This window comes from Ciona intestinalis, chromosome 3 (assembly GCF_000224145.3).
Source record: "Ciona intestinalis chromosome 3, KH, whole genome shotgun sequence".
NCBI lineage: Eukaryota > Metazoa > Chordata > Ascidiacea > Phlebobranchia > Cionidae > Ciona > Ciona intestinalis.
The window spans coordinates 248,003-260,363 of record NC_020168.2 but is presented as its reverse complement, the minus strand read 5'-3'; the positions used below and the strand labels follow the sequence as shown (position 1 = coordinate 260,363).

Here is a 12,361-nt window from a genome sequence, read left to right as displayed (position 1 = left end):
CCACATACGTAATTGTCCACGGTAGACGCGTTAACCATTTTGCGGTCTTTGCCACAGCACCAGATAATTAATATTTATATATGCAGTAATCTATAACTCGATGCTAAAGGGACAAACTCAATAGTTATCGAGTTTTAGTTTGTTTGTAAGCAGGAAGTCATATGAATTTAGTCCGTGGCGTCCCTAAGCGTCTAAGGAGGGGGTTGTATACGTGCCACCATTTCGTGACAACCATCGATCTGACGCCAGAATGAATGAGGGATTGGTTTTGCGTTCAACAACACGTAATGTATGTAGAATTCAAGACTTGTAGAGTTACGATGTATTTGCGCAAGGACAGAAACGCCAGCTTAGTAATAACACAGTATAATTTAAATGTTGTGCGCCTACTTTAAGTAGCACGGTAAAACGTCATCAAAATTACTATATTGCGCTTTGTTATATAATTTCAGACTCTTTATCCTTTGGTCCTTTAATATCTAAATTTATAATGGCGTACTCTGGTTACGGAGGAGGACCACCGAGACAGCAAGGCTACCAACAACAACAACAACCACATTATCAACAGCAACAGTATCCGGGTGGGTACGGTCAACCTCCTCAAACCCAAGTATGTAAACTCATTGTTTTTATTTCAAGTTATAAATAGCTCATATTGTATGTGTCACCAATTTATATATGTAGACCAGTTTAGAAATCTAAAGAAATTTAATAAAAATCTTTGAAAAAGGATAGAAAAACTTCCACTCTTTTTTTAATATGTTTGTTCACACATACTGTTTTTGTTCTTTCTTGTCTCCAACTGGAAGCGTTGATTCGAATCCCACTTCTGACACCATGTAGTGTGACTCTGTACCAGTCAAAAATATACTTATATAATATATAAGTCTTTGCTTGCCTTGTATAACGTAGCTAGTAATAAAGGTAGTAAGCGATCAAAGTGGACAGTAGTATTTCTATGTTACATAGAGATCCTATATCACTACTACCATCACATAACACTCCCACAAACATGTTTTTATTATACAGCAACCAAATTTGTCAGCCATATTCCAAAGTGTTGACAAAGACAGAAGTGGACAAATTACAACTAATGAATTACAACAAGCACTTTCTAATGGAACCTGGAAACCTTTTAATCCTGAAACTGTTCGACTTATGATTGGTAAATAGTAGGGATGTGCTGAAACAGTAGAAGCTCAGATTTGGGAAGGATTGTCAATGACTAATATTCAAATCAATAAATGCACTTTATGGATATTGCTTCTCAATTTTTCTATTTACACATAGACTTGTAATAATGATTTTCTGTTATTGCGATAAATAAAAACAACATAGCAAAAGTAAGGTTCTGGTGCTATGAATATGTAACAGACAAAAAATAAGGCCAACCAATTGTTGTATTAAAGATATTTCGCCTAATTGACATTGTCAGTCTCTTATTCAAACATAACGTACTGGACTACAGGTCACAGCTTTATATTCTAATAAACAAATTTCATGCAGGTATGTTTGACCACGACCACAGTGGTACTATTGGCTTTAATGAGTTCTCTGGATTATGGAAATATGTTACTGACTGGCAATCTACATTCCGTCAATACGACCGTGATAATAGTGGAACCATTGATAAGAATGAGTTAAAAACTGCTCTTGTTTCTTTTGGTAAGTTTTAGTGATGTTTTTATAACTTTAAAATGGCACTATGGCAGTATTACTTTTAAAAGTAAGTGTGTGTGCAAGAGACTAATGGTACAGAGACTACTTATATTGCTCCATCCCACTGGTCACAATGGGTTGTCCTAACTGTCAACCACACAAGAAAACACCCCGCCTATAAAGTCACATTACTCACATATGCAGTAATTTGTTAGTGGACAATGGTTGTATGAAATAGGACAGTCACATGTTATTTTTTTAAATGCTGCTCTACTTTACAAGGATAAGTCACTAAATTAAATGACATTAATTTAAATTTAAACAGCATTCAAAAATAAAATTTTGTTTTATTCAAATAGTACCTTTGTCTTAGCATTTAAAATTCTAAATAAATAACATGAATGAAAATCTAGACAAAAGCTGAAAAAATACTCAAACTATAATTTTCCTATTAAAATTAATGAATATGGTGTTTCAATAACACAGGATACAGACTCTCGGATAATTTTTTCACAATCTTGTTACGAAAGTTTGATCGTCAAAACAGAGGAACAATCGCGTTTGACGATTTTATCCAATGCTGCGTTGTGTTGCAGGTAACACCTATGGGCTATGTTTAAGTTGTTTGTTATTTTAGCTTTGTTATTATAATTGTAATAAAAACATGTAGATGTATCATGTATATTTAATACTTGCACCTTAAGCCACAAAAAAACAATAACAATTAAAAATAATATATATATATATTATATATATATATAACACAAATCCCATGTATTGGCTGGGTAACTAATTTGTGAATGCTTTAAATAATTAAACCACTGCATTGGTCAATTTTGTATTTACTATAATGACATACTGTAAACTGATATGCCTCGGTGAATCAATACTAGCCAACCCTGCCCACCCATATGTTTAGTTTATCATAATTTAATTTAATTTTATTTATCTCAACAATATGGAAGGCAGTTCCTGCATAAAATCCAACATATAGTATTTGTTGTAAAATAATAAATGCAAACATTTGTTAAGCGATATTTCTATGAAACAAATCTAACTTGTTGTTTCCAATTTCCAAATGTTTATTGATTAAGGGCGGAAAATTTCAAGGTAGACATGCCTACATTGACACCCCTGGTTTGGCACCTATAGTAGCATATTATATTACATACATCTATCTTATAATTCATATATTCTCCTCCCAGACATTGACAAGTTCGTTTCGTCGCTACGACACCAACCAGAATGGTTGGATCAATGTTTCGTACGAGCAGTTTCTTACCATGGTCTTTAGTGTTCGTTCATAATGCACTTTACCCCCTCTGCCCCAAATATTGTTAGCACTCCAGTCTCAATACTTAACTGGAACAGTAAAACTTAGCTGCTCAGAAGAGCATTTGGTTTCCATAGCAGTTCTGTAGTAGTTACCTATTCCGGACCTAATTGATTGCACTACTTTATACCAAAATATACGTTAACATTTGATTTAAGTGTATGCAGACTCAATTTTTGTACATATCTTCTAAAATCTGTAGTTTCTGAAATGTTTTACTCAATTTTTCAAATCTCGTTTTGTGTTATTGGACTGCAACCAAGCCTACAAAGAAATTGTATTCAAATTATAAAGATAATTGTATAAATATAACCATGTAAATTTAAATTGATCTATTTAGGCTAAAATCGTAATGTATGAGTGAGGTCCTATAGTGAGGCAACCTGAGATTTAGGCCAGAGTTGGCTCAAAGTATGCTAAGTACTTAGGAACTGAGGTGGATGTAATCATACAACACATACCAGTGCTGTATATTACATTTATTACAAGGTTTTAGCAAGTCAGCCAACTATTTTGTAAAGTATGTTCATTCTGACTATATTATTGTGGGCTAATTGCTAACCAAAGATAGTATTATATAAAGCTACTATTGTTATGGGAAGGATACTAAACCAAGTAACCAACCAAGCAGCGTGCTTACAAAAGGAGTTCAGAAACAAAATTTATTTTTAATCGCAGAAACTTCATAACAAAAGTTATTCAGTAAATACACTGTAGAGAGAATAGGTAAAATATGGAAGCACCAGAAACATTATTGGCACCAACAGGTAACATCAGGTAAATACAGAATGAGATATTTGCACTTTCGGTTATTTAAAGTATATATGCTAAGATTGTATATGTGGCATTTGTGTGGTGTTGTAACTCCAACTTGTAACTGTATGGAGGGAACCTGTAGTGTAAGCTGGTTATGCTTGTGAATTTCAAAAAAACATTAAGCCAAAATAAATGTAAAAAATAATCATCCAAACAGTTACACAGGCTTCGAAAGCGGCACGAGGTGTATGAAACAGAACACACGTGTTAAAACGACAGTTGTTGCCCGGCATGTGAGGATAAACGAGTTACAATCACTTACCAGGTCGTTTAGAATGAGGAGGTCGACTGTTGGTTAATTTCTTTTCCTGCAAAACGTTTATATCAACGGCTTACATACATATTGTATATCTGAAGCCATGGCACAGCAGCTGGTGTGTCAATGTCTCTACCCAGGAGGATATAGTTTCAAGTCTCAATGCTGCTATCATTGTGGGGTATGCGGTCTTTAGCAGGACACTTAATCGTAATTGATTACGCAATAATAACTTGCCTGAACAATTGAACCCTTAAGAAGTTAAACCCTAGTGATCAATGGAATTCAGTCCTAGAACAACTGATTTAAGACATTTTAATATGTAATGTTGCCAAGTTCTTACACTCAGCAACAAGGGTGAGGTCTCTTAGCTACAAGAAGCAATTTCTATTCCACTTTAATCTACTCTAAGACCAAAATTTGGTGATTCCCCACCCAGGATGCTATCACATGGACCTCATCAAATGACACAAAAAGCACATACACACCTTCCTGTTGTTGATTTGTTTTATTGCTTGTAATATTTGTTGTCGTGGAAGTTCTTGTGTGATTCCCAACTCACTGAGGTCACCGTGTGTCAAAGTAAGGAAGTCATCCATGTTGATTTCTTGCTCCTCAAATATTGGGTGGTAATTTTCAAGGGAAAGTTTCCGTAAAATTCCGCTCAGCTCATCTGGAAAATTTAAGGTATAAAATTTTTGAGGTGTGTGAAGCAAAACACCGGTGTTATAACCACTGTCGTTTTGCCCACATGCGAGAATGAATAAGTTAAATTCCTTTATTCAACTCTTAGGCAGGTGTGAGGTGTGTAAAACTGACAACTGTCGTTTCCTTGCCACAAAAGGATATATTTATTAGGTTCATTTTTTCAGACACAATATTCATTGTGTTGCACAGCATCACAAACACATAAATCCTCCCACCTTCCTCACTAAGTGATGGATGAGTGCTAAAAGAAGATCCTTGGCTCCTCACACTCCTCGCACCTCGGGATCCTTCTGATCTTCGCGACTTTTCCGACCTCTGCCCGCTTTTTGGACTCTGTGGAGGAGTCAGTGTCCTGGAGGAGCTTGTGGACTGCGATGAAGCTACGGATCCAGCTCGACTCGATTTCTTCCGATTCTGGGTTTCATATCGATAAAGAGGTTTCTGCAAAAATATCGACATGAATTTTTTATGTTTTTTAATATTGTTTCAGTTTAACATGTTATCAATAATGAAGATCATATCATTGAAACAAAGAAGGGAACAACTTAACAGCAAAACAACAAATTAAAACGTGCTAAGAATAAAAAGTATGGGAAAGGACATCATTTAAAAAGCATGTCTGGTAAACAATAAGCCACAAAATGCACAAATAATAATGGAGAGAAAATTCTTCCAAAAAAAAACAGTAAACATATTTCCAGCAACCTGATTAACACAGCATTTTAGATATAATTCCGTGCTACTACCTGTAGTGAAGTAGTCAGTTGTTCAGCAGACATAGCACTTCTCATGCTACCACCCACCACACTACTGGGAGTTGACGACGTATTCTTTCTCTGCTTTCTTTTTGTCATATTCGCAAGTACTGTATCAGAGTGTCGGTCTCCTATAAAAATGAAGATATTTGTAAAGTCCAGAGCCTTAAATTGTCAGCCATTGCCAATACAAAAAGTTCCATCCAACAAGAATATTTACCCACAAAGTTACGTCTGTGGTAACTCATAAACTGGAACGAGGTGTGAACACTCAGGTTATAATGACTGTCTTTGCCCCGCCACGCAATATAACTTACATTCATCCATATACCAACCTGATGTATTATGAGGTTCCTTTACTCCAATTGAAGCATTTCGTTTGTGATTAAAACTCCTTGTAACTGAAGTTGCCCCGCCTGATGAATGAGGACTTCCATTAGGTCCATTACCACCGTTGTATCTTCCTGAACTGTTTGGACTCTGCAAGAACTTGAACGGTCTCACTACAACCAAGCTTGCAGAGCTCTGAAATTAATTCGTGTTTATAACTTCTAAATCACGATGATAAAGAAGTGATATGAATAAATGAATGTTACTTGCAATTTTCCCGGGTGGCGGGGAAACAACAGTCGTTATGACATGAGTGTTTTGTTCCATACACATCGTGCCCGCTAACAAGTCACCTTGTATGTAGCCATATTTATATACATGACACAATTAACCAACTGTTACTATGGACTGTTATATATTTTGACAATAAAGTTTTGGTAACCACCTCGCCACTGCTGTTTAAGCTGTTAGATATTGAAGTTTTGGAGCTGGACAACTTTCTCTGCGACGACATTGTTTGTTTGTCAACTCCAGTGGCTGACTGGAAGGGGGGGACGACGGGTGAAAACTTCTCCATCGGGAAGTGAGTGGTAGGAGCGCAATGGTTCGCTTGTGCCTGTAAAGGATTAGATGGGAGTTAATGAGGTAGAAACTCTGTCTTAAATCTCAAGTGCCATGACTTGCTGTAGGACCTCACCGTCTCGGTATTGGCCAGCTCTGACCTCAAACTAAGGTCCCATATCATGCCATGCTGTAGGACCCCACCCAAATACAATATTAAGGTGGAAATTCAAGTTGAAATTTGACATAAATTACTTATTTATCCTCATGCCGCAGAACAATGACAGTGGGTACAGCATGTGTTCTGTTTCATACACCTCGTTCCCGCTTACGAATTACTGCGTATGTAACATTATAGGTAATTATTATTTTGGGATATTTTTTAAAATATATAGCTACCAAGTTACTAAATCCATAAGTGACCACTGGGTTGGAGCAATTGCAGTTAACTGTGTTTGCCAGGAACACATACGCTCACAATAGTAACAGCGTCTCAATCTCAACAATAACATATAATTGTAAAAATACTCACCATCGCATATGGATCACCGATGGTAACGTTGCTCCCTCCATTCGTATCAACTATGAAATGATTAAAGTTAATTTAAGCAACCTTATATACATACACACTAACACAGATATATATACCATTACTGCCAGGCATATTATACTTGTATTTTGGCTTCTTCGACTTAAATAGAATGTAGAAACATCTGTCAGCAAAATTCTTGCCAAAAGAGTCAAAATATTGTATAATTAACATTAGTTTAATAAATTATAAAAATAACAGAACATATTAACCCTTATTATTTATGTTTAATTCAAAGGCCAAAATAGTTTGGACTTTGGGTTGCTTTGTAAATAATTTTTAGCAGGTTATATGGTACAAAAATATTCCCTGATGAAGTTTTGTTAGATGGCAGTGGGAAAAACACTATGTTTTTTACACCAGATAAGCTGTTACAAGATTATGTATTAAATATTTTGCCTCACATTTACTATTAGCATCAGGTACTGTATCATCTGGTGCAATAAGTGTTTCGTCAAATGTTGAGGTTTTTGTTTTAAAAGTCCTTGTGAGTTTCATCCCCTTCATTTTCATGGAAACTTTGGACAACCAATTACGTTTTACACCACTCTGGTTTGATGCTGCTAGAAAACAAAGTTGTTTTAGGGGGGGGTTGGAATTTTTACAGGGGGCATTTTAGAACTTTGAATGACATATTTATCCTTGCGTTGATAGTCATTATTATACTATGGTGTTTCTGTTTCATACACTTCGTGTCGCTTATGAATTACTCTGTATGTAACCTTGTGGGAATTTAGAAACATTTGTTATCTTTAAGACAATTAAGAGGAGCAATTACTATTCAATATCTTGAAACTGCACAGTAACGGTTACAATATAATTTTTGTAGACTACACTCTACAGATTGTATTATAGTATGAGTTACATGGGGTCGTAGATTACATTTACATAGAAACAGTTAAATATCAAAATCAATAGTTAATAGAATTCAGTATCAATGCTATGAAACACGTAACAAACAAAATACAACGAATGGTGTTTTATTAGGATATATTTTATTCACTAACTTGATGTTGGTTTTGTAACTTGTGACTGAGCGCCAGCGAGAAGGGAACCTGACCCCGTGCTCTGCCAAGCTTTGGTTAGTTGTGTAGATTCACATCCACCACCTTCATCATTGCTGTAACCTTGCATTACTTTCTCAGCAAGTAATCGAAACAATGTTGTGTCGTTTAGGTCTGTAGAGTTTGTCAATGTAGATATTAGTTGTAAGCAGTGTCAGGTGGTCAGTATATATATATACATTTTCATGCAAATTTCTTTTTCAGTTTTTCAATGTAGACAGTGCCAATGCAGCTTTTATCTTGTTTTAACTTTTTCCCCTGTTATTCCAAATGAACAAGGGATTAAGGGGTGTTTAGTTAGGTCTAGACTTTGCAGTTACATTCCACGATTTGCTTAAAACACAATTGTCATTCAAGATAAGCAGGTAGAATGATCCAGAAATACACACACACGAAATGTACAGTACAGACCCCCAGTAACACTTGAAAAATAGAAGCAGAACTTCGTAACATATTTGTGAAAGTTTTTTAAACAGTTATTTAATAAATTAAACTTACTTATTAGCATAGCCATATCAAATGCAGTAACTCCATTGTGAGCTTGTATCCCAACATTTGCACCTCTTCTTATCAAGTAGATTGCTGCTTGAGTTTTGCTGAGAAGATTAATCATACTTTTGGTTGAATAGGTTTACATTGAGTTTAACATTAAAGTTTTTAACATTCATTACTGCACAACACCACACTGTGAACTATTGTATAAAGCTTACCACATCCTTGCGTGCTAAATTCAATTTAAATCAATTATCTTACTTAATTTAAGCATATTGCCTACAAGCAGTAACCCAGTCAGTAAGCTGTTTGTGGGATATTGACATGCATGGTCATTAGGTCATGTATGTTTTAAATGAACTCCCTCTTTAAAGCATAAAAGTTTTGGTAACAGTGTTGAGCATTGAACCTTGTATCCTTTGGTTACAATGCAAGCACCTAATCAGTGAGCATTGGTATCACACTCAGTATTATCTTTGCCACTGCTGTTTTCATGCACATATTTAGCACTGACTGCGCCACACATATAATTACAACATAAACCACTTTACCCATAATAAGTTGCCTGCATCAATGCTGTCCAACCATTCTCATAATCCCTTGCATCAATATCAGCATTGTAATCCAACAGTAGCTTGATAAGGTTAAGTTGCCCAGTGATGGATGCATACATCAATGGTGTCGCTCCATCAGATGAAGCTTTGTTTGCCTTTCCACCATCTGCTTCTAAAAGGCTGAACACTTTCTGGTAGTCACCTGAAGAATATAAGTGTTTTCCATTGAGGTTAAAAGGAATATCCCCCACAGCTAAACATAAAAACAATCACCCACAAAGTAATATACTTCGTAACTCGTAAACAAGTACAAGGTGTATGAAACAGAGCACCCGTGTTATAAGGACTGTCGTTTTCTGGCCACGTGAGGACAAAGATGGTTACATTTATTCATTCAATATTAGTTATAACTACACACTACACAGCATAAATTGTTTATATTTTACCTTTCTTCACAGCAGCAATGATGCTCTCACCACTCTCAGTAACTGAAAAGTATATGATATATAAGTTATGGTGAATATATTCAACAGCTCGAAGTGGAAAAGCAACAATTTTACAAACAAAACTAATATTGTGTTACTTCTGTTACCAGGCATAATGTGAATAATTATTTAGCGGCTCATCTGGTATGAAAAATGTCTGCCAGTTGAAACGAAATACACTACTTTTTATACCAAATAAGCTGCTGAAATATTATTTAGGTTTATATTGCATTATATTTGTAATATGAATAAAGTTTAACTTCCACACACCTCTTGCAGGCTTGTCTGTAGTTCTATGATCAAGATACCCCCTCACTTCCTTCATCTCGCAGTCAGTAGCAATCTCAAGGGCAGTTTTACCTTGTTTGTTCTTAAAGTTGGGGTTTGCTCCTTTCTCTACAAGCAACTTTGCCATTGGCAGTTGACCTAAGAATGCAACATCACACTTAAAATCTTAACCATGTAAATTCTACACTCTTAAATATATGTACCACTTACTATTTTATTAACATTGAAATAAATATATTACACAACTGTAAAATTTTAGATTTTTAACTCCTGGAAAGATTCTATGCTTAATGGCATATGTTTCCATGGGCAAGACATTTAACAGACATTGCTCCAACCCAGTAATCACTAATGAGTTGTAGCACCCTGGGTGTTAGAGTAATGATCAACTCTGGCCTAAATCCCAGGAACAATGGCATGACTTGGTGTATGACCTTACCATGTACAACAGAATAGCAGCAATTGAGGTTTCAAAATTTTTGCTTTCAAATTTCACCAACAAAGTACTTGGCAAACAACAAACCAGTCAATGCAGCAATCATCAATGGTGTCCAGTCGGTGAACTTGAAGTATTGGTCTGGGGGAATTCCCTTCTTAAGCAATTTCTTCAGATTATCGTCGCGGCCCTGCATTGTAGCGACAGCTAGTGGTGAGGTGAAGTACGGAACGGATTCGGAATCGTCGGCCAAAACATCATGGTTCATGAAGAGTTCAATCATCTGGAAATAAGTGTGTGTTTATTGGTGTGGAGTTAGTAGTGGTAAGGAAGAGCAACGAACCACGTAATGGGACCAGAGATTTAGGCAATAGTCGGTTCATTTCATTACTCCGACATTTAGGGTGTTACAACCCATAAATGATCACTGGGTCGAAGCAATGTCTGCTAAATGTCTTGTTTAAAGCACACATATGACTGCCTGGGAAACTTTGAAGGATGACATTATATGTTTGGAATACCATACCAGTGTGGCAGTGTAAGCTTTACATTTAGCAAAGTAGGCTAAGCTTTTATAGAAGTTAAATATGTGGGTGTTTAAGGTATTAAAAAGTAGACGTAAAAACATTGGATCAAGTTTTTTAAAAATCTTGTAATTAATAAAAACAGTTATGTTTATATTTGGACGTGATCTTTCTTGTGTTATAAATTTCTACCCAAATTTTTAGTTAAATACAATAAATCAATTGAAAGTGGTCATTAAACTGCTAACATGCCTTTGTGTGCCCGCCATAAGTTGCAAGTGTCAATGCAGAGATTCCCATAGGAGTGGTCACGTTGATCTTTGCTTTATTGTTCAATAAATAGTGGGCAACACTTTCATTCCCATATCGAGCTGCCTGCATTAGAGGTGTCCAACCAAATGAATTAGATCGATCAAGTGACGCACCTGAAATACAACACAGGTTGGGAAATGAACTTGGGTAAGGTTATACAGCAAGCCACGTCATGGGACCTGGTTCATGAAAAGCTCAATCATCTAAATATAAGGGTGTGTTTATTGGTGTGAAGTTAGGAGTGGTGAGGTCCTGACGAACCACACAATGTGACCTGAGATTTAGACCAGAGTTGGCCCAGTAATCCGACATCCAGGGTGCTGACTTTTGGGTTGAAGCAATGTCTGCTAAGGGTCTTGTTCAAGCACACATATGGCTATCATTAGGGACAACTCAGTTTAGTGGTTAATATACCCTTTTTAAATACATTGGAATCACAACACTTAATAAAAACTCAGTTTAACCTTTTATTAACAGAATCCTAACAACTTCTTCATGACCATTGGCAGCAGCAATATGAAGAAGACTGTTACCATCAGCGTCTGTCGTTTCAACAGATACCTCTGTGTTTTGCTCCAACAAGTGTTGAACCTGTAGACAAAAAGTAGAATTATGAGTATTTTTACAGAAAAAAAGAACTCAGATGTGGCCAGAACATACAAAGAAATTATAAACAACTTACTTTATTTGCATCACCGTCCTCCACTGCTTTTAAAAGCGACCAAATGCTTTGAGGAACAGTTATAGAAGAATTGTCCATCGTACATTTAGGCCAGCTTTTCTAAGCAAAAAAACGGCCGGCTTTGATCCTTCGTGTGCTCTTTATAGTCTTACAGTATCCGGGTTCAAAATCCAAATAATAATACACCTACAGTAAACTGTAATAATGAATAATTCAACTTTTAAAACTTACAAAAACAACTTCCAAGGTAACGTAAACAAGTACTGGGAAACCCCCGAAATCGAAAAGAATTTCATAAACACCACAAAAAAACAAAACGGTAAATTAATAGCGCAAAGTTTCTCTGCATCTCACTCTATTTAAAATTAAATTCGATTGAAAATGTATTAACATTAAAAAGACTTTTAAATGGTCCTTATATGTCATTTTTTGCTGAGATATAAATGCTACAAGAGCATTTAAAATAGCGCATTTAATCAACATTGCCGTGAACTTTACCCTGTGGGTTGATAATGGC

At 35.8% G+C, this 12,361-nt stretch overlaps 2 protein-coding genes across 3 annotated transcripts; one reads left to right on the top strand and one right to left on the bottom strand.

Annotated features, from left to right (window-relative positions):
* The first annotated feature begins 366 nt into the window (after nt 1-366).
* On the top strand, nt 367-3,319 carry LOC100185622 (programmed cell death protein 6-like). Its single transcript, XM_002129584.4, has 5 exons — nt 367-610; nt 1,030-1,165; nt 1,507-1,665; nt 2,146-2,255; nt 2,865-3,319. Exons 1-5 carry the CDS (start codon nt 491-493, stop codon nt 2,964-2,966), a joined length of 627 nt encoding a protein of 208 aa, XP_002129620.1. The 5' UTR covers nt 367-490; the 3' UTR covers nt 2,967-3,319.
* Nucleotides 3,320-3,636: 317 nt separating this feature from the next.
* LOC100178485 (ankyrin repeat and SAM domain-containing protein 6-like) lies at nt 3,637-12,093 on the bottom strand. Of its 2 annotated transcripts, none has more exons than XM_002124109.5 (18): nt 11,845-12,093; nt 11,627-11,753; nt 11,103-11,275; nt 10,414-10,609; nt 9,873-10,028; nt 9,564-9,605; nt 9,115-9,319; nt 8,570-8,667; nt 8,015-8,185; nt 7,412-7,570; nt 6,951-7,000; nt 6,303-6,473; nt 5,863-6,052; nt 5,519-5,658; nt 4,988-5,213; nt 4,553-4,737; nt 4,071-4,116; nt 3,637-3,884 (listed from the first exon to the last, which is right to left on the bottom strand). In XM_002124109.5, the coding sequence occupies exons 1-18, from the start codon at nt 11,920-11,922 to the stop codon at nt 3,820-3,822; spliced, it is 2,478 nt and encodes an 825-aa protein (XP_002124145.3). In that variant the 5' UTR covers nt 11,923-12,093; the 3' UTR covers nt 3,637-3,819. The 2 variants fall into 2 exon arrangements, with proteins under 2 accessions (XP_002124145.3, XP_018666877.1); XM_018811332.2 differs by having other exon boundaries at nt 7,412-7,567.
* Between the last annotated feature and the right edge of the window lie 268 nt (nt 12,094-12,361).